Raw genomic sequence first — 25360 nt, 5'->3', positions numbered from 1 at the left:
ATATGGACAGACTGATAGCCTGGAAACATAACGGTCTCAGAGGATCCATCAACAGTCCAGAGGTAAACTAAACTTTTCTGATTTATACCTCACCTCTCTGTGCAGTATTTCCATTGGCACTACTTCTTCCGACTTCTCCGTGAATAAAGTGAAAACTGTACACAGTGAGTTCTGTTGGTTTTTATGAAAACACAGGTTTTCTATGATGTTACTATTGGATTCTTTTTAAATTAGATTTTTCTTCAATGCTGCAACAACCATCAAAAACAACAACTAGGGTGTTTTTTCAATTAGTAGGTAGGAAAATTGTAAAACCTGGACAAATAGAAGAAGTGCGGGGAGATAATACCACAAAAGGTAAATGAAAGGGACATTCTCATAGAAAAGCATCTTGTCAAATGCTGAAGCTGGCCTTCAGACTGTCGATTTAGCCCCTTGACTCGTGATGCCATCTCCTCTAATGTGCGTATTGTTGAGCTGAAAGTAGACGCTGGAGAAGAGAGTGTGAGAGTTCCCTGGATAATCAGAAATCCAGCAGTGAAGAGGCTGCAGTTAAGTGTGGTATCGATCAGAGCAATCACTAAAGAAACTTCAGAGGGTTGAAGTGCTTGGCATTCAAATGAGAGGTAATCCAACAAACTCACGCACACTGACATTCACAGGTCAGGTCATGATGCTCAAGTTTATCTCCAGTTCTCTTCAACCTCCCATATACTTGTGCAGTATATTACTGATGGAGTACACTGCTCTGAGATCATATCATAGTGCAGGAGATCAAAGCAGGTCTCTTGGGCTCAACTGACCGCCTGACGGCATGATATTAAATGAAAAACAAGTTCGCCAATCTGCATGTCATTCGTTGAAAAAAAAAAAAATACATCTTATGAAACAACAAAAAGTGTGTTTTACCAATTGCTTTCTAAATGACCTTGCCAAAAGTTTCTCAGGAATGTCTTCGGATCTGCTAGGTTTGGGAATATCAAAGTGTCTGCTCACAGGAACACATTGGTAAAAGAAAACTTACTCTGGTGACTTAAACAGGCATGTTTAAACAACTTATTCAAAATACATATATTTATATTCAGCTTAAAACAATCTACATTTGCTTTTGAAACTATGGGGATTTTCTTAAACCTGTACTGAATGTTTTGCAAAAGTTTCTTTTTCGGCTCACCTTGTAAAACCAATTGTTGATCAAAATGACTTCATAGCCCTCGTTACATTAAGAACTGAACTGTATTGATACTAAGTCTGTCCTCGCAGTCTTTGTAGTCTGGCCAAGACAAGAGCTAGCAGAGGAACATCCTGATGATGTTAACTGCTGTGAGACGCAACTGTGTCTTGAGTTGAACGCTAGTCCCTGCATACTAAAGGATCATTTTTAACACAGCAATGCATGCGTTTACTGCCTGGTGCAAAACCAGTTTTGGTCACTTTTGGCTGATTTATTTATTGGTAAACACTTTTAGAGGAATGAATCTTTTTAAGAACGCATCAATTGTTTCCTGTGTAGAGTGTTTTCAAAGTCAGATGAAAAGCATTTCCTTTAGAAACCAATGGGCGACATCACTGAGACTACTTATATGTTTTAGACAGTCTATGATGCTAACGTGAAGATATAGAAGTGTAATGGTTGCTTTGTTCAACATCTTACACGAACACTAAGTTTCATTACATTCGGCTTTGATTGCCAGAGCGAAGTCAGAGGATTCGAAAAGTTTCCCTCTCACAGGGCTGACAGCCCAACATTGGCCATGGCTAGCATTTCAGCTGAAATGTAACTTGTATAAGCTAATATAGGGAGTAGAATAGTGTGCTACTGCTCAGTGTGACAGTTTGAGTGCAGTAACATTGGACTTTTTCATAAACATTTCTGTCAGCAAACATCAGACTCGATGGTCTTGACTGAAGAGGAAGTATGTTTTCATTGCTGTATTGACCTCACCTCATCAATACCTCCAGCAGAACCAAAAGTTTCTTCTGCCTCCTGTTTCTCTTAACACTGTTTTCATCTTTTACTTTCTTCTCTATGTAGAGCTTTAATCCTCCTGTCGCCACACATGTTGGCACTTTCCTCTTTCTGCTGGTGTCAGCAACATAGTTGGATGAAAAATACCACACCATGGTAGAACTCAGAGTAGCAAAGTAATTTACTGTAGCTTTAGTTGGCAACCCTGGGCAACTGCAGCGTGAATCCTGCCAGTCAGCTCTGCCTGTTGGTTCCCAGCAGTTCAGTCCTCATCAACTTGGCTTAAGGTGATGATGTTGCTGCTTGCCTGGCAGGCTGCTCACCAGCCAGAAGAGCTGCTATCCAACCGTGGGCAGCAGCACTCTCAGCTGAATCTTCCTGCCTCTGTGCGTTGCATTTCATTAGCAGATGACTCTGGCTCACAGAAAGCCTCTTTGACACACACAAAATACATTTTGCAGTGTTTTGCAGTCAAAGGGGAAAAGATAGACCCTGTCTATTTATCTTCTGCTGCCATTCATTGATGTCAGAATACTGTATGAAGCTGGATAATGGAAGCAAAAAATGGATATGAATGTTTTTTTTAATAAAAATATATATTTTCCTTTACAGACAAGGTGAAGCAAAAATGAGTTTGCTTTTATATTATTGGGAACTTGTAAGCAAATGTTTTTATTAATAAGCAGTTTTCCCTTAAAATTCAGTTTTCATCTCCGGGGGGATATAGTACATCTATTTCTACATCATGTCATTCCTGCTCCTGTTTGTTAACAAGTAAGTCTATAACTTTGTCAGTCTGTTGTTTTGTGGTGGGACTTCTGTGAGTGACAGTATTGGAGTGAGCCAAAGCGATAGAGGTGTGGGCTGCATAATAAATCAAGCAGAAAAACTTTGCTAAGCACTTTGGACTTGCAAATCTTTTTTTTTTGCATTGCACGGCAGTTCTTCATGGCTTTGTCACTACCAGCAACTTGTTTCAAAGAAAGGAAATCATTTGATCCATTGCGAAAAAAACAACTCAATTAGCTGTTTCGATCATTATTCCTATAGGAGCCCAAAGAGACTCTAAAATTGTAGGAGGGGCTATAAGAGATAAGTTTGTCCAATTATAAGCAGATCACTTTTAGGGGGATTCTTTTTTCAATATGGTTTAAAAAACTGAAAAAAACATGTTTATATTCCAAGCTGAAATCACATAGTTTTGTTTACGCCTAAGACCATGTTACTGTGGTCTTCATAAACATCTTTAATTGAAGTAATCGTTGAAAACAAAGTTGAAAAGGTTTCTTTTAAACCATTGCATTGAATCATAATGTTAAAAACTCTATTGACTATTGGCTCGTTGAAGTTTGGGGAGTGTTTTCAAATCAAGCATAATTATGAGAATAATCTGAATCTGAATCTTAATGTATCTGCTAATGGTATCCACATCTATTTTCTTTGCTGTTCAAACTTCAGTAAGTATCAAAGTCTTATTAATCACTAGGGCTGGAAGTCTTTGGGTGTCTCACGATTCAATTTGATTTCGAATCTTGGGGTCACAGTTTCAGGATCTGCTCCAGTCATCTGTGAGACTGGCCGAATTTCTTGTTGCTCTATTTGGCATTCTACTGAGTTATAGAGCAAAAAAAAAAATACAAAAACAAAAAGTGAAAATAAAATTGATTTTTGGAAATTATGAATAGATTTAAAATCTTATAATTATAAAAATAAAATAAAAAATGTCTACCTCTATTAATCAACATCAATAGTTTGTCATTTTTTTCCAGTCCTTGTCCTCGATTGTCAAACTTGTGTGTTTAATACATACCGGGGACTCTAATCTGGCACCAGTTTTCCTACCTGAGCTCAGGTGTGAGCCCACAAGAACCAACACAGCATGGAAATAATGCTCAGGTTTGTGAAAACATTTCAGAGCCAAATTTCTGAGTACACATTTATTTTCCGTCAGGTGTGATTACACCTCCTGTTCGCCCAACATGCTCTAAGGTCATGTACAGTTTGTGTGTGCCTGATTTCTTCTCGTCTGTCCTTCATTGAACAGCAAACCAGGGAGTTAAATTTAGCTTGATGTTTTTCTGAAGAATCCCCCGACTGCTGAGAGAAAGAGTTTCAATTTTCTATCGGATTCAACAAGTTCTTTAATTTTCAAGTTATTAGTTGTTGAATTGGATAACTTTGTAATGAAAACTATTGTGTGTAAAGTCAGTGTGGCAGACTCTTCTCAAGGCTTTGTTAAAATAAATCAAAGCCAAAATAACCTCTGCAATGAGTGCTGACATTCTGCCATAGTGACAATGTTTGGAGCCTGACTTGCGGTAGAGCAGCGAGTTAGCACCCCTTCTGCTAACACACAAATGAAATCCACTGATAAAACAGCCGGTCAGATAGTCCACCACAGAGCAGATTCTTGTGTTGTATTAAAGTAAACTCTTCGGGCTATAGAAAGTATAATGACTTGTATAGTGTTTGACTAAAGTGTTTGTTACATTGCCTACAGAGCTGGGCACATGCCATCAAGTGTTCATTTTAAACGCTAATTTATTTGAATACATTTTAAAGTTGGCAATAATTTGCAAAACGATTATCAAAACCTTAAACTTCCAATACATACAATTTCCATTAAGGTCTGCATACGCATACCATCTCCTGTACTTTGAGAACTAATTGAAGAGCAAGCTAAAAGCTAAAAGCTATAATCCCCTCCTGTGCCCTGGGTGTGTTTTTTGTGACGAGCTGTTGGCCTACATGAATGTACTTCCGGAGCCCAGATACTGTGAAACCCAAGCAGCAACCTCCGGTCTTGAAAAATGAAACTAGTGTGGAAGAGTAATATGCAACAAAATAGGTCTGATTAGTTATTGTCATCATGGGCACACAACGTACATTGTGAATATTTACAATCTACAGTGAGGACTGTTGTGATATGTCAAAAAAAGGTTCTATAATTTGTTATGTTCAAAGCAGACGTGTGTTATAGAGATTTTAACAAAGTGCGGTATTTTAACTAACTACACTTTTCAAAAAATGAACACATGGACATGAATCAACAGATAAGAAGTAACTTTAAAGACTGAAGCCATGTTTGAGATAAACTTATATAACTTAGATAACGGAGAGGGGAGGGGGACAGCGGGTGTGTATTGTAACTAATGTCTTGTGTCCTGCCTGTCTGTATACTGCTACTGGATGCCTTGAATTTCCCTCGGGATCAATAAAGTATCTATCTAACTATCTATCTATCTCTATCTAACGGGTACTATTTTTCAGTTTGGCCCATGTCCTATTTGTTCACATGGAGGATGCGTATCTGTATTGCAGACAGGCAGAAGGAGAAGCGCCACATTTTTGGGCTTCAATTTCTGGAAGCTATCATGTTGTCCATTTTTTTAAAGCCTGCCCTGATCAGAAAAAAATGACTATGGTTATTTGATATTTGACCAATGCATGCGTCTACCCTGGGATTTACTTTGTTTATACTTTATTTTATGTATAAAATACTTTTTCTAATTTAGAATTCATATTCCTTCTGTTTTCTGCTGTGATAACTTCTCCTCTTTCTCTCATTAATATGGGAAACTAATGCTGGCATACTTTGTGATCCCCTTGTTAGCATTACAGGAACTGTTTGAGTCTATTGTTGTTTATTCACAGAAATGTGACTGCAGGGAGTTTCATTTAGTTTTTTTTTCTTTTCTTTCTGGCTGTTAGTTTTCTCCTGACAGTTTCACTCGCTTCTGCCTGTTTGCTGAATCAGTGACGCGCGTTATTGGTCAGATTTTCAAAGGCCAGAGGACAACTGTTTATCATTTTGCAAGGCCGTTAATCTATCTCAAGCTGCCTCTTAAACCAGATCACATCCAAATGAATGTCATGTACAGTAAACAACATACCGTAAACAATTTGCCCAGTTGCTTGAGGAGCTGTCATTTTGGTAAGCTTTTGCTTGAATGTTGGAATGAAATCAGCTTAGGACAATTCACATTCAAAATGCACTTTGTGGGTGCTTTGCCTCAGGCAAACTGAGCCCTCCACACACATACTCACACTCACACATTTAGGATGCTTGACGCTGGCCCTCGTCAGTTTTCCCTCTCTATTCTTTCACATTTAAAATGTGTCTCTGGCCACATGCTTCCAAGCCTGCCAGGCTGTGAGGTTAAAGCAGGTACATCTCAGTCTGTCTCACAGGGTATTTACAAGAGTTTGTCTCATAAGGGAATCTAAGACAAATAGATGGCAGTGCAAAGTAAAAAATATTTAATACTTAAAGTTTTGTCATTTCGAACTCTCAAATTGACAGTTAAGAAAATAGGTTACATGTATTTTTTAACAGCAAATTTGCCATATTTGACACTGAAAAAAGAGTTATTTTAGACCAATCAATTTAAATGGATAAAACATTCTGTCAGCACTGATTTAGTACAATTTCCCTGGAAATTTTAAACTCTGTATCCCTTTGATTGGTAGTATATTAAATACTGTTGATTTTTGATTCACAACTAAGGCAACAGATAACAGGGACCTCCCTCAGAGAAGAATATATTCCCTCAAATAACATTTGAATTGAGTTAACCCCCAGAAGGCTTCAGTAAAGTCACATTTAAAAGCTGTTCCATACCCACAGTTTAAAAATCCGTACTCACGGTTCCATAAACTGTCCGCTTGGAAAGTCCCATATTCTGCTTTTCTGGTTTTATACTCTTTAGTGTGTTTTCCAGGTGTTTTGTGCATGTTTAGGCACATCTTAAAGTGTGCAAATGTGGCTTCTCCGACTTCCTCCTGTTAGCAGTAGCAATAGCTGCATGTAACGCTCAGTCTCTAGCCCCCCTCATTAAAAATGTGTTTGTGATATCATAAACCAATTATGTCACTGATCTAAGCCCATTGGCTCATTGTAGCAAGCACTGCCTTCAGACTGACTGTAGCATTCCCAATATGGCAAAAGGGGCGGGACATATCGAGGAACGAAGCCAAATGACTGACCAATTACAAAAAAGCAGATCTGCCAACCAATCAGATCAAACTTGGCACATGTGGGGAGCCTGCTTGTTTTTTTAGAGACACTCTATGAACATTAGCGATTGTGAACGTACTTTAGTAGACACATAAATTAGATCCATGAACCCCAAAAAGGGCAGAATATGAGACCTTTAAGAAAGCAGCATGGATTTTTAAATCAGGGGTTCGGATTTTCAAACATCTCTTTATTTTTTCTAACCCGAGCCTTTGAAGACTCCGTAAAATTGAACTCTGAATTGAAGAGGATGAGGAGAGAAGAGGTTGAGGAAAGGGAAAGGAGCCCAGACACCTTAGCACAAACTTGCAGGTGTGCTCATTTGACATTAGCTAACAAACAGGAAGAGAGTAAAAAATAGAAGCTAACACCATGAGGACAAAATTGGGTTTGAACTGCTCTCAGACTTGGTTAGGTCTGGAAAAACAAGCACTGGCTGTCTTTCTTTGAAAAAGACCATCTTAAAAACAGTCTCTAGGCAGTTTTGTTGATCCAAGCGGACAACTCAAGGTGAGCTCTGCAGCATCAGCAGCTACCTTGGGCTTTGTGCAAGTTTAAATTGTTCTACGAACTAGCCTCCAGCCAGCTGTTCTTGGGCTTTAATAAACAAGCCCAAATTTATATCAGCTAACATTGTGTTCAGAGATGCTAAAGATATTAGGAAAGCAGGGAGCTTCCCCTGAAGAATAGACCACTTTAAAATATTATGCAACACTAAATCCAGACAATTTCCAGACAAGTTTACTGATCACACTTTGGTATGATATTTAGAGGCATTTTGTTTGAAGAATCAATCAGGAGCAGAGAACTGATTAATACATCCTTGACGAGAATATATTCCACAATGACATTTAACAAAGAACAGAAACTCATGAAAGGCAGCTGTAATTGTACTGTATTACTTGTGATATTACTTACAGCTTTTATTTGGTTAATGTACACTTCGTGTCCACACAATCATGAAATTCTGTGGCTTACTGTATTTTTTACTGAGTGCAGCAGACATTGTTATTACTATTACAGTTATTATCTCAGAGGAGATTGACTTTTGAAGTGCACAGTGAACTGTAAAGCAAGCAGATGACTAAATCAGAAAGCTGTCTTCACTAAGATTACAACAGAGGGAAACTATGGCTATTGACATGATTATGAAACTGTCTTTGGACACAAACATCTATTTTATTATGTTAAATGTTTGGCTTTTTATTATATCATGGCATAACCACTGAAAAAAACGCATCTGGTTGACCAACAGCAGCCTTTGAAGGCCTGTTTGCGTTGTGTGTTTGATCAGAGAATTTGGCATTTTGGACGAACAAAATTTGGGTGCTCAAACTGTCTGCCGGCTGCCAAGTCATTCCAGGGCATCAGACATGCTCAAATTGTGAGTTGTGAGTCAGTTGAACAGAAACCAAAAGGACATACAGCCCCTCAGGACAAAGTAAGGGACTATGTTTGATTTGGATTTTGTTTACTTATAAATATACCCTGTCTGCTGATCTAACATTGACCTTTATGAGAAGAGTCTATTGATGAGCCTGGCCACGTGAAATATTACTTAAACCCTTATTTTTTTGTCTTCTGTGAAGAATGTTTAACTATTAATGAAACAAGCTGAAATTATAGTCTCTTTATGACCTACAAAACCAGAAGAGACCAGAGATGTCATTCAATGTGATTAAGAAAAAGCTACTGAAACAGCCTGTTTTACATTTTCCTCAGCAAAGATACTCCATTTTTGATGCATCTGACTGTAAAAAGACTAAGGTTTACTATAATCCTAAACTTACAGTACATAGTAAACAACATGGTCAGTAAAGAGCACAGAGTCACCACAGGGGGCGCCAAAATCCACACAAACCCATAGTTCCTCACAGGAGCTTTAAAAGACATTGTGAGCAACACTTGCAGTTGTTCCACTGACCCAAGCTTCGATACCTACTTACAAGCAAAGACCCTTCAGTATAGAAAATGAAATAAAACTTTTAGTAGTTCAGAATGAGAGTTCAAAAATCTGTTTCACGGGGTCGCCGGTGGCGCAGCGGCAGTGCGCGCGACCCCACGTATTGAGGCTCAGTCCTCGCGCGCGGGCGGCCCGGGTTCGCGTCCGGCCTGTGGCCCATCTCCCGCATGTCTCTCCCCACTCTCTCCCCCCTTTCCGACTCTATCCACCTTCCTCCCTCTATCATTAAAGGCAAAAAGGCCCAAAAACAAATCTTTAAAAAAAAAAAAAAAAAAAAAAATCTGTTTCACTTTGGCCGCTGAGACTTGAGCGGAGCTCCAGTTTTACAGTCGAGAGTTTGCATGAGTCAAAATCAATGACGTTTGATGAAGAATTCAATGTAGATACATTTTAAATCAGCAGCAAGTGTCCCCTTAAAACCAGTGCTCAATAACACACAGCCTCTTATTGGAACTTACACTGATTATGTTTTCATCACCAAACTGCTTTCAATGACTTCAGGCTTTAACGAAAAGACGCTTTGAATGAAGTAATAACTTTCTTTTTCTTTTTTTTAAATGTCTTTACAGCACAGTTTTCAGCGTAAAAAAAAAAGACCGCTTACACAACACAACAGCTCACTGATTTCAGGGGCAGCGGGGTCTTGATCGACTATTCTCAACTTTTCTTTAAATAAAGTATTCCTTTTGGTTTGATCATATAATGTCTGTGATCTGGGGGTTTCAATTCAAACATCACACAGTTTCTTCAAAATAAAACCGGCTCATCCCATCACAGATAGACAATTACCTGAATCCCATGTAAGCTAAATACGAAGTAACTTCCCAGACACATTTAGAATCAATATTATACTTCAACATTTGGCTTTTAAGCCTTTATATACATTAACAGCCTCTCTCTCTACCTCCAGGACTAGATTAGGGAGTAGCTTTGCTGTCTCTGCCTGAAACAAACATTCTGTTTCTCCCGTGTTTGTCGACTCTATTTCACTCTCTCCCTCCTCTTATTCCCAGTATCGCTCCTCCTCCATTGCCCTTAATTTCTCACGTCCTCACTATTTCACCTCACTCCTTCTTTCATTCACTTTCTCCTCCCTCTGTTGCATCAAATCCCTCGCCTCTTCCACCTCTTCACCCGCTGCTGCCTGAGGCTTCCGTTACGTAATTCACTTGAAATAATCACAAGGCCCGCCGTATCTCCACACATCCACCATGCAGGACGAGTGGAGATACGGCGGGCGTTGCGGGATTTGATAAAAAATTGAAATTGCTGATCACGAGCTTTGCAGATTAAATGGGTCAATCTATCAAGTTCTTGGTTATTGAGATTAAGAAAATTGCTCCGTCAGTTGCTGTGTGAGTCGGGTGGTGAAAAGTTTTCCTCCCACATCTCAGCTTTGGAGTTCTGATAACAATTGGGTGATTGTGATGACACATAAGATGTTCTCACATTGTCGCCTTTTTTAAGACAGCATCACTCTCCTACTTTTCAAAGATGATTTGAGTAATTTTCCACTCCTTCTGAGGTTTTAGGCACCTTTCTGTCTTTTATACTCTGTGTCCTTGTAATTTTTTTCTACTCTGAGTTGTTTCCCCTTTTCTTCCTTTTGCATTTCCCTCTCTCTCCTCTCCTCTACATCCAGCTGATAGAAGCTCTTCTTCCCCCCCCTTTATCCAGCTGTCTGTGTTCAAGGGGAATTACAGGAGTCATGCTTCACATGAAAGATAAAGGACAGAGACAGTGCACAGCAGGCAAACAGTAGACTTCCTACTTAAAAGTCGGTAGCAGTCATGTCCAACCCCAACTTCTGCATACTCACTGAGTAAAAAAAAAATAGATGATGAAAGAATTATATGGCCAAGCCTCAACACATACAAAGAATCCCTCCAAAAAAAGCCTTGCAGATATTCTCTGTCCATGCATTATAGATCAGTGACGACTCCGCTCCCCTATGGATTCTCTATGATGAAACCAAACTGAGGGGCCAATATGTGTCACAATGAGATGTATAATGGGATGTCAAATGTACATTTGTTGTATAATTCCAAATGATTCAGCATCAAGCAAACAGATTACTTCAAATCAAACCAACAATGCAGCCCCTGCGTCTAATCCCTTCCCCCCCCCTTTTTTTTTTCTCCTTCGGCTGCAGCTTAATACTCCTATTTCCATCCTGCCTCCTTCTGTGATCTCCCCTTGCCTCTTTGCCTCCGTTTCTCCATCTTCTCCTTGATGCACATTATAAAGGTGTCAGTGGGGTCGCTGGGTGGATGCTATGAGTCTGCCTTAAACGGTCTGGTTTGGTTTGTGCATCAGAAAGTTGGGAAAGCCTCCCGGGGGCTGAAAGAAAATTAAATCCATTTTACAACCTGTATAGCCGGCTGATCTCCTGTTTTGATTTTAATTCATTAAAATTCAGCTATTTTAATTAATTAAAATCAAGAAGAAAAGGAAAAAGGGATCTGAGGGTAGCTACTGGGTCATGGTGAAAGCAAAGGGCATAATAATGTTTTTAAATGGATGATAAGACTGTTAAAATATCTAGTGATGGGCCCAAGGTTGTGGATAATTTATCATTCTGTCGATTTAAGATATGCATGATGATCAAGTTAATACATGAGCACCTTTTCTCTCGTCCTAACCAGGCCTACAAAGAGACGTCAAAAAGATGACTCAACCTGCCATTATTGATTATGATTTTTCTTCAGCACAGTTGGTACCATTTTTTTTTTTTTTTTTTTTAAGTTGAACTCTTGTATCTAGTTTGAATGTAGCAAACAATGACTCAAGGAGAAGAGAATCCGCAGATCAGCTCAAGAATAGCAACACAGGAAAGACAAATCCCTTTTAGCAACAACTTAAGGCAGCTCATGAAGACTCTGATTCATGATTCTGAAAGACGGCTCCCTTTCTCAAGTTCACGTTCAAATATTTTCCCAAAGTGAAGCGGTGCCTTTATTTCTACAACATTCAACAAAGCATGATCAGTTGAACTAAAGTCTGGTGAAAGGTGTGATATATTTAAAATTCACACAATAACATAATTCATGTGGCCTCAGCTCTAGCTGATGTTTATCAAACAAATGACGTGTGTATGTTTAATAAAATTACTGTAGGGAGCTGTCTGTTTGAATTGTCTAAAAAACCCTTGTACGTCACTGGCGTTAATAGCCCGTTGCTCACATTAGTGTACGTCTCCAAACAGTGATCAGCACAGACAGGGCAGCAGCTGGATACTGTTTGTGTTCACAGAGGTTTCTATGCAGCAGTGCCAGCAGCCGTATATCTTTCAAAAAGTCTCTGAGCAAGACACAGAAATCCTCCATACTTCCTCACTCTGAGACACTGTGGATTAATGTGTCAGAGCGAGGCCTGAAATCTACAGTGGTGAAATGCAGACTTATACCAACTGTCCAATAAACTAAAAAGCTGAAGTTGTTCTTTCGAAACTTTAAACAAGTTCTCTCCCTGTTCCACTTTTCTGGTTTGTTTTCGTTCACCTTTGCACCAACAGCTTGTAAACTTAAAGGGAGAACAGATTTCATGTGTAATCATTCATAGTAGCATATAACACAGCAGTTTCATGTTTGAGATGAACTCTTAGCCAATCCGTGTAGCTGAAATGAACCAACAGAAGTCGAACTATAATGAGGAGAGACTGGATTTTTTTTTAAAGAGCTTGTACTAACAAGTATTACCATACCAGATCAGACACATTTGCATGCTTGCTCTCTTCATCCTCGCTGTGTAAATATTCATTTTCCCCATTTTTTCACATGTTGTCAGTGTGAAAACAGATATTTTAACGACAGCTAAGACCAGGCATTGGCACTCCCGCTGTCTGCTGAAGAGGTCACAGAGGATCATTGGGAGACGAAAAGGTCAGAGGAGAGGCTGGGTAAAAACAAAATGTTTCAGCACTGAGACGGAGCCACACGGAGAGACTGGAGGCCATTTTCAATATGGAGTAGGTTCTGTTTGGAGTTTTGAGCAGAGCCTGCATTCGGGCTTTCGTTGATTACGCCAAAACACAACAGTTCTGGCAAACAATACCTTAAATCAAAGCTTCACTCACAGGTTTTCTTTAAAAAGAAGCTCACAACTGGATTGACAGTAAAGTGCAGTCCAAATATACATCAGAAGTGTGACTTTTGAAGAGCCCTACTGTACAAGAAAAAGTTAATATAGCATCAATAAAATGTTGAATGCATTTGATCCAAATTGAGTGAAACACTTCAGATACACAACTGATTAATTATTCATTACCAAACTGCTAAAAGAGTCTGATGACTGTTATGGTTAACTTGTCTCACATGGCCAGTGGGTCTCAACAGATCTAACAAATGAATAAAAACAGGAACGTTTTCTTTTGTCAGTCAACCAAATGTTTGAAATCTAACAGGTTGCCTTCCCTACTCAAAAAGACCAGAACTTCTGGTAGTTGAATATAACAAAAGATTTGTTAATCAGGCACATATTTTCTTCTACTGGATTTCAGACAAACGATATCTGGATACGATATTTTCTCACAGCAAACACAAGTCAGCTTCTAAAGCATCTTCAGTAAAACAGGCAGACCGAGAACACATCTGTTCGTCTGGCCTGCGCGCCATGCAAACTTTTTATTGCGACGGCTGTGGCTGTTGACATTTCACAAGCTCAGGCGAGAACACAGATTAAGAGATGCCTTAGGTTTGAGTGTTTCAGCACCATGGAGAGCGACATAAATGAGGCAACTGATTTTCAGAGTTTCGACACCACATCGAGAGGCAGGCGGCTGTAAAAAAAAAAAAAAAAAAAGTGCGCTGTGTAAAGCCCCGTTCTTCACCAAGGAACATTTTTGAACATTTATTTCTTTTAGAGGCAGAGAGCTTTGGAGATGAAGAAGTGGAGAGGGAACGAGAGCGAGGGGGGAGCGAGGGGGGGGAGGGGGGGGGGGGGGTATGATGTCAATAAAGTCTCTGTGAAGACACACTGTGTAATGTATGATCCTGTATAACTCTCTTTGATGGTTTGCACCACCTGAGCTGCTTCAAAGAAAAGTCTCCAGGGACAAAGACCTCTGCCCCACATGACTATAGACTGCACTTTCCATTTACACACTCACATATAAAGTGTTATATCACAATAAGATATGCAGACACACTGTACGGAATTCTCATGAGTACGCTACATGTGTTTTTTTGAATACAGGCCAACTGAATATTAGATTGCTTTTAAATGAGACAAGGCTTTTCCTTTTAAATGAAAAATGTAAGAGATCAAATGACTCTTATGGCTCATAAATGAATGCATGTGTGTTACTGTGTGTCCTTGTGGAGCATACTGGTGTACAATATGATTAGCAAGGAAAAAAAAGCGCTCTAAATAAAACATTACGGTCTCTGAAAAGACAGAATATGGAAAAATGAAAGAGGGCAGAAAGGTAAGGTGCAATCCCTCGGCAATTCTTGCACAGCGTTGTTACATGACATGTCCGTCACTGTGAATAACTAGATATATTGATGCCATCTCAGTGTCAGAATTATAATGACTCTGTACTATAATATTTACTACAGGATGAGTGAGCACGCATCACTTATGTGGGTAGGTGAGAATAAAGCCGTGTTAGTCATCACTCCGCAGCCTACAATCGGATGAAATCATGTTTTTTCCAGCACTCAGCGGTCAGTTTACTTTGCTCCCCTTCGTCACAGCAGAGACTTATGCAAAGCTACAAATCGTGGGTGACGCACAACCTCTGACCCCGCTGTGACTCTTCCTATACCGTCGTTGCGTCAGGTGTTTTCCTGTCTAAACTGTTGAGTGGGCTGTTAAGATGTGTGGTAGCTGCTCTCCGGGTTCATGACTGTGGGTTCAGCGTGGTTTCTGAACTGCTGAGTGGGCTGTTTGAGTTGAGAAAGAGATCAGCTTTAGGGTGCCATGTGATTGCCAAAAAAAACCCAAATCTATCCAATATATAACTGTTTTTGTCGAGGTAGGCAGTAGGAAACCTAGAAATAGACACAGTTAGGATAGCCTACAGTTTTTAAGTCAACCTGGAATAGAAGTGGGCAGTGACACATTAGGCAGTGAGATGATGCAGTATGTATTATTGTACAGTGGTTTTTCATTTATAAGTAAGTCTCTTTAAACAGGTCATTAAACTGAAGTTATGTGGGATGATCCAGTTTCAGCCATTTGTAGATGGGATTGGCAAACGCACAATATGCCCCATGTAAAATAATGCTAACTTGACTTTTAAGAGTAACTGGAGTTATCGTCATTCAACAACCAAACATGTCTCGATAACAATAAAGCTGTCATCTTAAAAGCACACAGGCAACTTGAGTCAACCTCTGTGCACAGATACATATGATTTGTTCATACTGCTATCTTCTGTGTAAAGAGGTACTTTAGTTTGCGATATGTTAAGTTTTGTGATTTCATCAAAATGTTTTTGATCTGTTCGCGAGTTTTCAAATCTCCCATTTATTAAAGAACAGTTAAAGTAATCATTAAAAACAAACAATAACATCCGGATAGGATAGACAGCTGGTGAACATGCATGCTGGTTTTAACAAAACAAATCATTTTCAATGAGCTCTAGTCTCGGTCCCATTCGCTCGAGAAATGGGAACACTTCTGTTTGACAACGTAACGGCCTCTAAATGCAGCGACAGTCCATCACCATGAAGACAGTGTGATCTAATGAAGACTTTGTCATTTGGATGTAAGTCTGTTGTGTAACGGCGCTTGATTTATACTTCACTTTAAAAAAAAAAAAAGTCATTTATGACTTATTAACCTTTAAAATTCACCTTCTTTACCTCTTTGAAAGTGTGTCACCTTGATTCAAGGCAATTCTAGTTTGAACAAAAAAAAAACCATGATGATGCAGAATGTAGGAGTCTTTCTCTTTCTAAGACAGTGTGGCGTTCAAATTTTTTTTTTAGTAATGATTCAGTCCAATTGACTGAAATTCATATATCTTATGAATAGTCCTCCCATGTGCAGGAAACCAAAGAGTCTCATTGAGGAGTCAAATTAAAGTAGGTCTTTTTGTTAATCCTCTGGGTGTTCTACCTTGCAGTTTATGAGGAAAGAAAAATTGTTTGCATCCTATACTAACTTAAAAATGTACTTTATAAATATGCATTATTCCTCCTCGAATTCTCGCTTGATAATAGAAGAACAGTCGGTCAGCACAGTGGGACTGTTTTTCCCCCCCCCATCAGATATCCCTCCTCCTCCTCCTCCTCATGAGGATGAGAGCAATTTGTGTTTCCAGAAAGTTGCTTCAGAAGAGAGGGAGAAATAGATGGTACACTGAAAGCATTTAAAATGAAAACTATTCAGAAAGTAGTTCTTAAAAGGGGGTTCAATCTCGTCAGAGGTGAATGGCATCAGGAGTACTTTTTTTTTTTTACCTGCAGTGAGGGTTCAGACGAGTTCTTCCATGCTATTTGCTTTGGCATTATGATTCACTGTGGGTGCATGAAGCCTCGTTGATTATTTCACACATGCACATCAGGATAGATTCATCAACACCATTATCAGCTTAAAAAAAACAAAAAACCCTCTTATTAAACAGCTCTTGTGCAGTGAATGTGAGTCAGACTACCTTTTAACTTCACCAATACAGAGCAAAAGAGAGAGATATAATGCTGCTACAGTTCAAAACAATGTGTCAGCTACGCCGTTAAGTTGTGAAGCTATAGAACCAGCAGTGATACCCAATGTCATTTCCCTGATATGTTCAATTACAGGTTAAATCCTTGCATCAGCTAGCACTGCTTTGTCCACCAGCAGCTGTGTTTCCTGATCAGATGCCGCTCAGAAGACATACACTACTGCTTGCTGGTGCTCCTAATCTTGTCAAGATGCAGCCTGCCTGACACCTTAATGCAGGAGGAGACAATGTTGTCCAAACTATAGCTTATATTGTGTTTAATTTTAACTTGAACATTTAAATTTTTAAAAAAAATGCAGAAAAAATTTCATTGGAATATTTTTGGGGGATTATTAATGACAGTGATTTTGAGGCAAAGTGAACTCATAGGTCTAATGGGTCAACTGATGAGACTCATTCTTTGGAGCTAGAAGTGCAGGGTAACAGTCAGGCATAAGCCATCATTGTTAGACTAACACTCTCGATATAAAGGGTTATCTTGTGCTCTTTAATCACCAAGTTTACCGACCCAAAATCAGCTCCATGATTTGAAGGGGGTGAAGGCTCTTACCAGAGTTCCTCAGTTTACGGTTCCTGAACACCGAGATGATCACCAGCAAGTTCCCCAGCACGTCCACCACCGTGGTGAAGATCAGCACACTGGCTAGGATTCCTATGACCCAGGCGGGGCGGCTGCTCCCATCTGTGGCCAGTGTGCGCTCGAGCTGCCCCAGCCGTGGCTCTGTCCGGTTCTGTATGAGAGTGAATTTGTCAGGCATCACTGGCCACACAGCCCCCCGACGGTGCTGTCAAGTCCCGGCTGCGCTTTAGGTCCCGAAGGTACCGCCGGTACCGGTGTGTCCTGAACAGAACATGGAGCGCACCTGGAGTTCCACTAGAGCGCACGTCAAAGTCCTCCTCTTGAAGTCGATATGAGTGACTTGATATGATGTTGCGATCACACGTGACCTATATAAAGTTACACTGACTCTCTGTGTTTACCTTCGTGCTAAAGCCATCCATTCATGCGCCAACAAAAGCTACGAGTACCTTTTAACAGGTAGAGATTTGGCTAGAAAATATAAATTATGTATCGTTTGGACAAAAAATTTATGAAAGAAAAACGGACCATTCATATTTTAAAAATCCATCCTCCTCTTGTGCCCCTGGCTTGCTGGTTGGCATCCCTAAATCCCATCCGTCTGCACGCGCCCACGTTGGAAAAAGGTTCTCCCTCCTCTAAAATGTCAAACCATCGCACCGCCTCGGGAGTCCTTCAGTTTTCATTTTCTATTCTCTGAGAAAACGGAGGAACAAATCGTCTTCCCCAACCATTCCTGCTCCCCTTTGCCATGCGCTGAACTACGACGCAACCAGCGCTGTGCGTTACGAGCCAGCACTGGTAAATATCAGAGAGATGCCCTCAGTCAGGCACACAGCAGGATGTGAAGAAATCAGCACATACACAAACATTTTTTTTAATTTATTTTCTTAACCTCCGACTTGGCATGATGAGTTTCTCTCATTTCTCTCATCTCTATCTGTCTTTGCGATTTCTTCTCTGCCCATCTACTGCTCCCACGCCGGGTTCTGCGTGCAAATACAGATTTGCCTCATTTTCCCGTGGCCATTCACAGCTTGACTTCCCAGAATCTGTCTTTGATCTCGGCACAATGCTCGGAGTTGCTCTAAGTGCGCACACAGCGGTGGGTCGGCCCGGGAAGTCCAATCAGCGCGCTGTGACCGATGTGAAGCATTTGACACAGATGAGGAGGGAACATCTGCTGGGGGTCTTTGTCTGGTACTTTTTTCAAATCAATACCGGCGCAATAGATATGCTACTTCAATCTTAAAGCGCTCCAGATTAAAGTAATCATTAAAAACAACTGGAGTTATTATAGTTGTTATCAGCAGGCTATCTGGCTTTGTAAAAATTATTATTTCTATTATGAGTTCTTTGGTGTCTGTCTTTATTCACCTTTCTTTCTGCCTCTCCCTCTGTCCCACACTCAACCCATAAATTTGGTTCTGCTGGAGGTTTCTGCCTGATCTCTATGATCATGATATGAATACTGGGTCTCTGCATTTGAATAATAATCCCAGGAGCAGGGTCAAGTCCTGCCAAGTGCCATGAGAAAACTTTTGCCAATGTGGTCTGGTTCCACATCGCCCTTCCTGGATGATTTTTGAAATTATATTTTCAAATTGAAATTTTCAATTAGAAATGGTAACGACATTCATAGTGGTACACATTATGATTATTACTTACTTATCGAAAGAACATGTCTCAGGAGTCTTTATGATGACACATTTCTCATTAATGACTCTTTATGGTTTCTTTGTATATGTGCTGGTGTAATCGTTGATGTGTCTGGACAATTCCTATAGGCTCAAAGGAAGACTCTTAAATAGTCAAAAACCTACCTTTGTATGGTTGTTTATATTTTTGATGTTGTGTCTGTATAGTCAGAGTGCCTAAAGATAGCTCTGTGGCTGCCCTTTCCCCATTTTTTTTTAATCTTCAAAAGCACAATAGTTTACATTTTGACTTTTTTTATTTTTTTGCATTTTGTGAAATATTTTGGTCCTCAGTGATATGTGTGGATATGAAATGTTTGAACAGGTGACCCTGAGGGTGACTGTACACCTGCATTTACCTGGAGTTTATATCACTCTGCCACTGTGGGAACCCCTTTATCCTTGTTTTATCTCAATCTGGCTTTTGCAATGATTGTGTACTGTATAGCTACCACTGGACTGATTGATTGATTGTCCTCAAAGACCTGCTAGTCTTTTATCTGCAAACTCAATCCACCATTGATTAAATGAGCATCCTTCAGCAGTTTGTGCATGCCCCCTCAAGGAAGCCATTTTTTGGGCTCTGCTCTATGATTCACTTTGTGCACGGTGCAGTCAGATAAAGCGGAGGTGGCAGCCTAATCCCATTCATCCTTAACGTGGGGTAACTGGTGGCAGCAGTGCAGTGGAACTCTCAATCAGATCCAGTGGATTTAGAAGTCATCGATACTGTCAGTGTCTGTCTGTGATGGTGACACATTGAGGCCAGTGTTTAACTCTTCACTGCTTTGGTCGTGTACGTCTGCAGCAGATGCCCTCCAGCACAGCGGCAGGGACAGATTAGAGCAGCCCAGTGTCAGCCTCGATGCCGGCTGATGGGTTCCACAGGCATGATGTGATGTCCAAGAGACAGACAGTTCTGGCTCTGAGTTCAGCCAGGCACACAAACACACACACACACAAATATACACACGTTGCATACAAACTCAATCGCTCCCTGGGACACGCACTGGATGAATGCAAAACAATATCACACATCTAGAAAACCAATTGCATTGAGAGTGCAGAACATAAATCTGCTAATTGAAACCTGCAAAGGCCTGATAATGCTGCTGACTATAGTGGACACGCTCCACAGACTTTTAAATATATTATTGTATTTGTCTGTTCTGAGAGAACATTCAGTAATCTTAAGCTCTCACTTATGTAAGAAAAACACATTGTTGTGTGAATAAAAGGAGGGATGATGCTGTGACAAACCGGCAACAATAAGTGGATATCAACACTATCCTCTACAAGAACCTCGAGCAGTTGCTCCGTATGTGTTCTTTCTGCAGGACAGCATGGTTTTATTATTATTGATTCATCTTTGTTGGCCTACTCTTGTTGTTCAGCTGAGAAATTTGGTTCAAATCACCAGATGGCCCTGCAAAAACAAAAGACTGGAAGAGTGAGTGCTTAGAAAACAATGGAAAATTAGCCTGGCAGTCCTCTCAAAATTTGTTTCGTTGCCAGTCTGTCAAAGTAAAGCATTAAGTGTAACCATATTTGTATTGTAGACATAGATAGAAACAAAGAAATCCAATCCTATTCAACACATTTTTTGAACTGACAAACGGGTTTGAAGGAGAGGGATGTACAGTAGTTGCATTGTGTGGCAGTCAGTATGAATCTATCCTACTAGAAAATCTGAATAGTTATAAAAACATGTCGAGTGAATAAGTACTGAGGTTTACTGTGTTGGTCAATCCCTAAAAAGCTGCTGTTGTAGTGTACTTGAACCGTGTCTTTTTTCTTCAACACTTTTGCAGCTTATTTAGGATAAAAATATACATGTAAGTCATGTGAAGTCTTACCGTATGGCTTTGTGGTTGACAGTGTTAGTCTGTCGGTTTGTCAATCCAGCATTTTGACCCGGAGTCAGGCTGAATGTCTCCACAACTATTGATCGACTTGTCATGAAATTGTATTACTAAGGGGATGAACTTCCTCACACAGATCATTCCCTAATCTTTATTGGAGTGCCAACAAAAGGTGGACGTTTTTGTATTTTTTTTTTTTTTTTTAAAGAAATGTCTTTACAACTGCAAGATGGATTACCAAGCATTGATTGGCAGTCCTCAGAGAATGAATCTTAATGACAGACGCAAGCATTTAGCTCAAAGCGGTGCTGTGCCAAGTACATCCACACAGAACTGCCAGAATAGCGGTGGACTACAGAGAGACATTCTGATAGAAATTTACATAGAGGTAAAGGTATTTCTGCTACCACTGCACTTCCTTTGTCTTTCCAGCCACATTCTTATACATAAAATAGATCCCCCTCCAAGACGGTTTGACCACTTTTTCAAAAAGAGCTAAAGAACATTCCAGACCAACATTTATTGCAGATATTGTCCTCTTTGTACCTGCAGATCTTATTAATTGCTCCTTATATTCCTTTCATTCCTCTTAACATGTATAGATGCGTAGAGCTTCACTTTAGCAGATGACTTATTCGTACGTGAGAAACCTGTGGAGTGGCTTATAGATGACGAGAGACAAACATTTTTAGCAGCTTAAATATGTTGTTGGCATTTTGTATTGTATGTTTCTTTATTAGGAGAATCTAAATTGTATCTGGTATGATGATTTTCGACACTGCTTGTTGTTTTTTGTTGTGTACTGTAAATATTTTAAGTAATTACAAGCAATCACCCCCATCTCATAACTGCTTTCTGTGTTAGTAGAAAATATCAGTGCATAAGCTCTTAAATCCTACAGGTAGTTTAATGAAAAAACCAGACTGAAAAACAAATAACGTTCGACGACACTTACATGGAACCTGAAATACATTCAGAGTTTCTGCCTGGAGATTTCAGTTTCATAGCTCGACCGACATAAAAAGGGAGAAAATGAGATCGATGAAGGAGCTATTGATCTCTAGATTTGATTCCAATTTAAAATGTTAGTGTTGGGAGAAGCATTCTCAAGTGAAAAAGCAGGAATTGTTTTGGGAAATTTGTGCTTTACGCTCTCCTTGTAGCTTTGTTTGCTGCATAGTCTCGTGCACAACAATTGTTCTTACAATCCCGTCATCAGATGGACTATAAAGGTTATTACCACCAGGCATTTCACGCTTACACGCTTCAACAAACACCTTGTAAAAATCTTATAGTTGTTGCAGCTTCAGCTATTCTTGATGCTTATTCTGCTGGCATGCATAAACCCCCCCATGATCATAGCATAATATAGAGCATGCCTCTTTTCCTACCAAAAATCAGATCTCAGCAATCTCAAGGGTGACAGTGTACCATTTCCTGAGCGCTACAACGGATAACAAACTGAGCTCTGAGGCCCAAGACGTAACCAAATTTCTCAGTTGTATTTTGATCCGTCTTTTTCTCACCTCTTTTTAAGGCAGCATTTCTTTACTGGAGCAGAACAAACTCGGAAGCATTGTATTTAGGCCAACAGAGGTATACTGACCACCCTGCAAAATCAGCCCCAATCCTCAAGCCAGTGAGAATCAGCGTTTTCTCTGTATTCTGTGTAAAATGTGTAAAATGACAAATAAAAACACCTTTCACCTAAAGAAATTACCCAATTATTGAGCAATTATTCACATAATGGCGATGTTATGGTGGATGTTAGACTGGAAATAGATTAAGCAGTTATTTGGTTGTTATATTGTATAAACAAAGGGAACCCAAGAAACCATTATCGTTTTAATGCTTTTAATGCTTCCTTTGATCAGCAACTGAAGGACAATGGATAGTGAACATCTGGATCAAAATAATTTCCATATTAAACATATTGTTAAACATATTTAATAACTCATCAGTTACCATTAGAGAGCAGCTTGCCTTTGATTGACCACTTTCATGATTATACTACAGTAAGTGTTATTAAAAATGTAGGAGGATTTAGTTCTTATCTCAAATGTGAGCAAGGAATTTTTCTTATTTTATGCCATTTTTAAAAGATAAATTGGGGGGAAGTATGACTGATGCATGATGCATCTCAACCCATTGTACAAAAGTGAAACTAACATGCCGTCCATGACAGGATCTCCCATATTGCCCTAGTGACATCATTTGAGTTGTGCAGTAGACTCTGACATGGTTTTGACATCCCACCCCTGATACAAGGGTGAAGACCCCTCAAGTTGGTAGACCACAGCAGAATACATAACATTGTCTGTTTAAAAGCAGAAACTTAGTTGTTGAAAGTTCAATGTGTTAGTGTCTGTTCCATTTTCTCTGCAGTTCATCCTACCCCTCTAATCAGGTGTGCACAGTGATATGTCAACAGAGCTGTCAATCATGGCATTTTATTCCCTTTTATATAGAATCAAGTTACATCAAAACAATGTTTGAGAAAATGTATTTGCAGAGTAATTTATTTAATTTTTGTATGACCCATGTCCCATGCGTTAACATGAAGGAGGCGGGGCTTATCACAGTGCAGCCAGTCAGATCAAGGTTGTCTTTATTACAATTTTGTCCTGCAGTCAGCAGTAAAAACATTCAACAATCAACATACAACATAAAAAGTCACTAAGTCGTTCAAGTCCAATGGACCAGAAAAACGTTCAAAATTCACAGTCATTACAGAACTGCTGCTGCCTGTCGCCATTACCAGCGCCATCCTCCTAACCCCTCAGTAAGGGGATGTCATATTGTCCATCATTTTATACAGTCAATTTTAGGAAGTGGTGAAATGCTAATGTTAGCGAACAGTAGCTTTTGTTTTAACAACTGTAATTTAACTGTATTTCCATAATCCCCTGTTGGTTCAATACCTGATGTTTTGGGTAGCAAAATGATCAACTTCTGTTTGTACAAATGTATACGCTGAACACAGCTTTTTAACATTACAATAGCATCGGAGCTAACTAACCTTAGCTTGATGCCAAGGGAACATAGTGAACGGTGGGGGGGGGGGGGGGGGGGGGGGGGGGGGGGGGGGCTTTCAATTAAAGTTACACAACATTTTTCAATACAAATGGAGTTCTGGCAAAATCCAATAACATGCATGTACTTTCACGACACTCCAATAATTGACACGACACATCCATCGGAGCAGTCCACCCCCTGTCACACATGTAGCCGTTGAACAGGCATATGCCAGAGGACCACAGCAGTAATCATCCGTGGGTGGTGGTGGTGGTGGTGGGGGGGGGTTACATGGTGCACAACCCACAACCCCATCTACTCTGTCACACATAGCTGAGGGCTACTCTCTGATGTAAATGTATATTGTCATACATGGACGTGACCCTATCCAATGCAATCCCTGTTGTTGCCTTCTTTTAGCATTGTAGGCATGTTGTGTCTGATTATACTTGCAAGATTAAAGTATTTTTGAATAATACATGTGATGAAATTGCCTGAGACGCTGACAGATTCTGTAACCATTACGGTCATGACAGGGTTGTACGTGCATCTGTGTGTGTGTGTGTGGGGGGGGGGGGGGGGTCGTCATCACAGGCAGATGTTTTAGCACATAGATTAGGTCATGCTGGGTGTGTAATCCTTGTGTTACTGAGAATGGCGTGGATTTACAATCACCCACACAGCTACCCCTCAATAAGCAGCAGCTGGGGAATGGTAATCTACTTTTCCCACTTCTCTTCTCATCCTCATCTTTGGCCTTTCTCATTCCCTGCCTCCTTTATATAACATCTTCTTTTCATCTGCCTGTCCATCGCTTACAATCACAGTTGTGTCCGGGCAGATATGTAGGCCCGTCATTGAGAAAAAAGCAGAGAAGGAGAAGAAGGAGAAAAAAAAAATGGAGAGTGTGGGGGTAGAAAGGTTTTAAGTGGCTTAGCTGACTCTGTGGTGTAAATGCCAGATGGTCCAGTGAAAGTCAGCAGAGCTAAAGGGACTGGCAGGTCCTCATTAGTTTCCTCTGATGCATGATGAATAAACACAACAGTCACTTTGTTTATTGCTCTCTCCCTCTGTCTCTCTTTCCTCACACGCCCTCATGTTTGCCTTTGGTTTGACCCTGTGCCTGTCACTAGGATGGCCAAAAACAAGCCGGATGGTTGTCAAAAGTGTGTGCCAAAGAGAATATGTACATAAGTTATTGAGGCATGTTGCGTAATCCTTTTCGGAATAATTTAATGAGCTGAGATTCTGTAGGAATACATTGCTTGTAAAATGTTCCCCTCCCTTCGGCCAGACAGCAGAACTATTTCCACCTGTGTTGTTAATGTTTTTGTTGTTGATTTTGTGTGTGCGGCACACATTGCTGAAGGCAGAGGTATCGTTACGTAAGATTTTGCCCGAAAGGATGTGTGACTCTTCATTTCTCTCTGATCCAAAATTAAGTGAGAATCCTCACAAAAACAACCAAACAAAATGTGAATGGTGTGATTCAGAGGAAGCGGGCATGCCAGCTGCACCTCTGGCTGTTATCACTTGAGACATCTTTAGCATATTATGCTAACTGATAAAATTTAATTTTCTGTGT

The 25360-nt window shown here is 40.0% G+C and overlaps 1 protein-coding gene and 1 long non-coding RNA gene across 2 annotated transcripts in view; one reads left to right on the top strand and one right to left on the bottom strand.

Moving 5' to 3' along the window:
• The window catches only part of mtnr1bb (melatonin receptor 1Bb), a 34301-nt gene extending 15908 nt beyond the window's left edge, over positions 1-18393 (bottom strand). Inside the window, exon 1 of the mRNA XM_079355770.1 lies at positions 17172-18393. Within this exon, the coding sequence (XP_079211896.1) occupies positions 17172-17379 (208 nt within the window). The 5' untranslated portion in view covers positions 17380-18393. The remainder of the gene's footprint in view (positions 1-17171) is intronic.
• Positions 1-25360, top strand: part of LOC306831599 — a 115135-nt gene that overhangs the window by 72909 nt on the left and 16866 nt on the right. The gene's annotated exons all lie outside the window — the stretch shown is intronic.

The sequence above is a fragment of the Symphodus melops genome (genome assembly GCF_947650265.1).
Source record: "Symphodus melops genome assembly, chromosome: 11".
Taxonomy (NCBI): Eukaryota; Metazoa; Chordata; class Actinopteri; order Labriformes; family Labridae; genus Symphodus; species Symphodus melops.
This window is presented reverse-complemented; position numbering and strand designations above follow the sequence as displayed.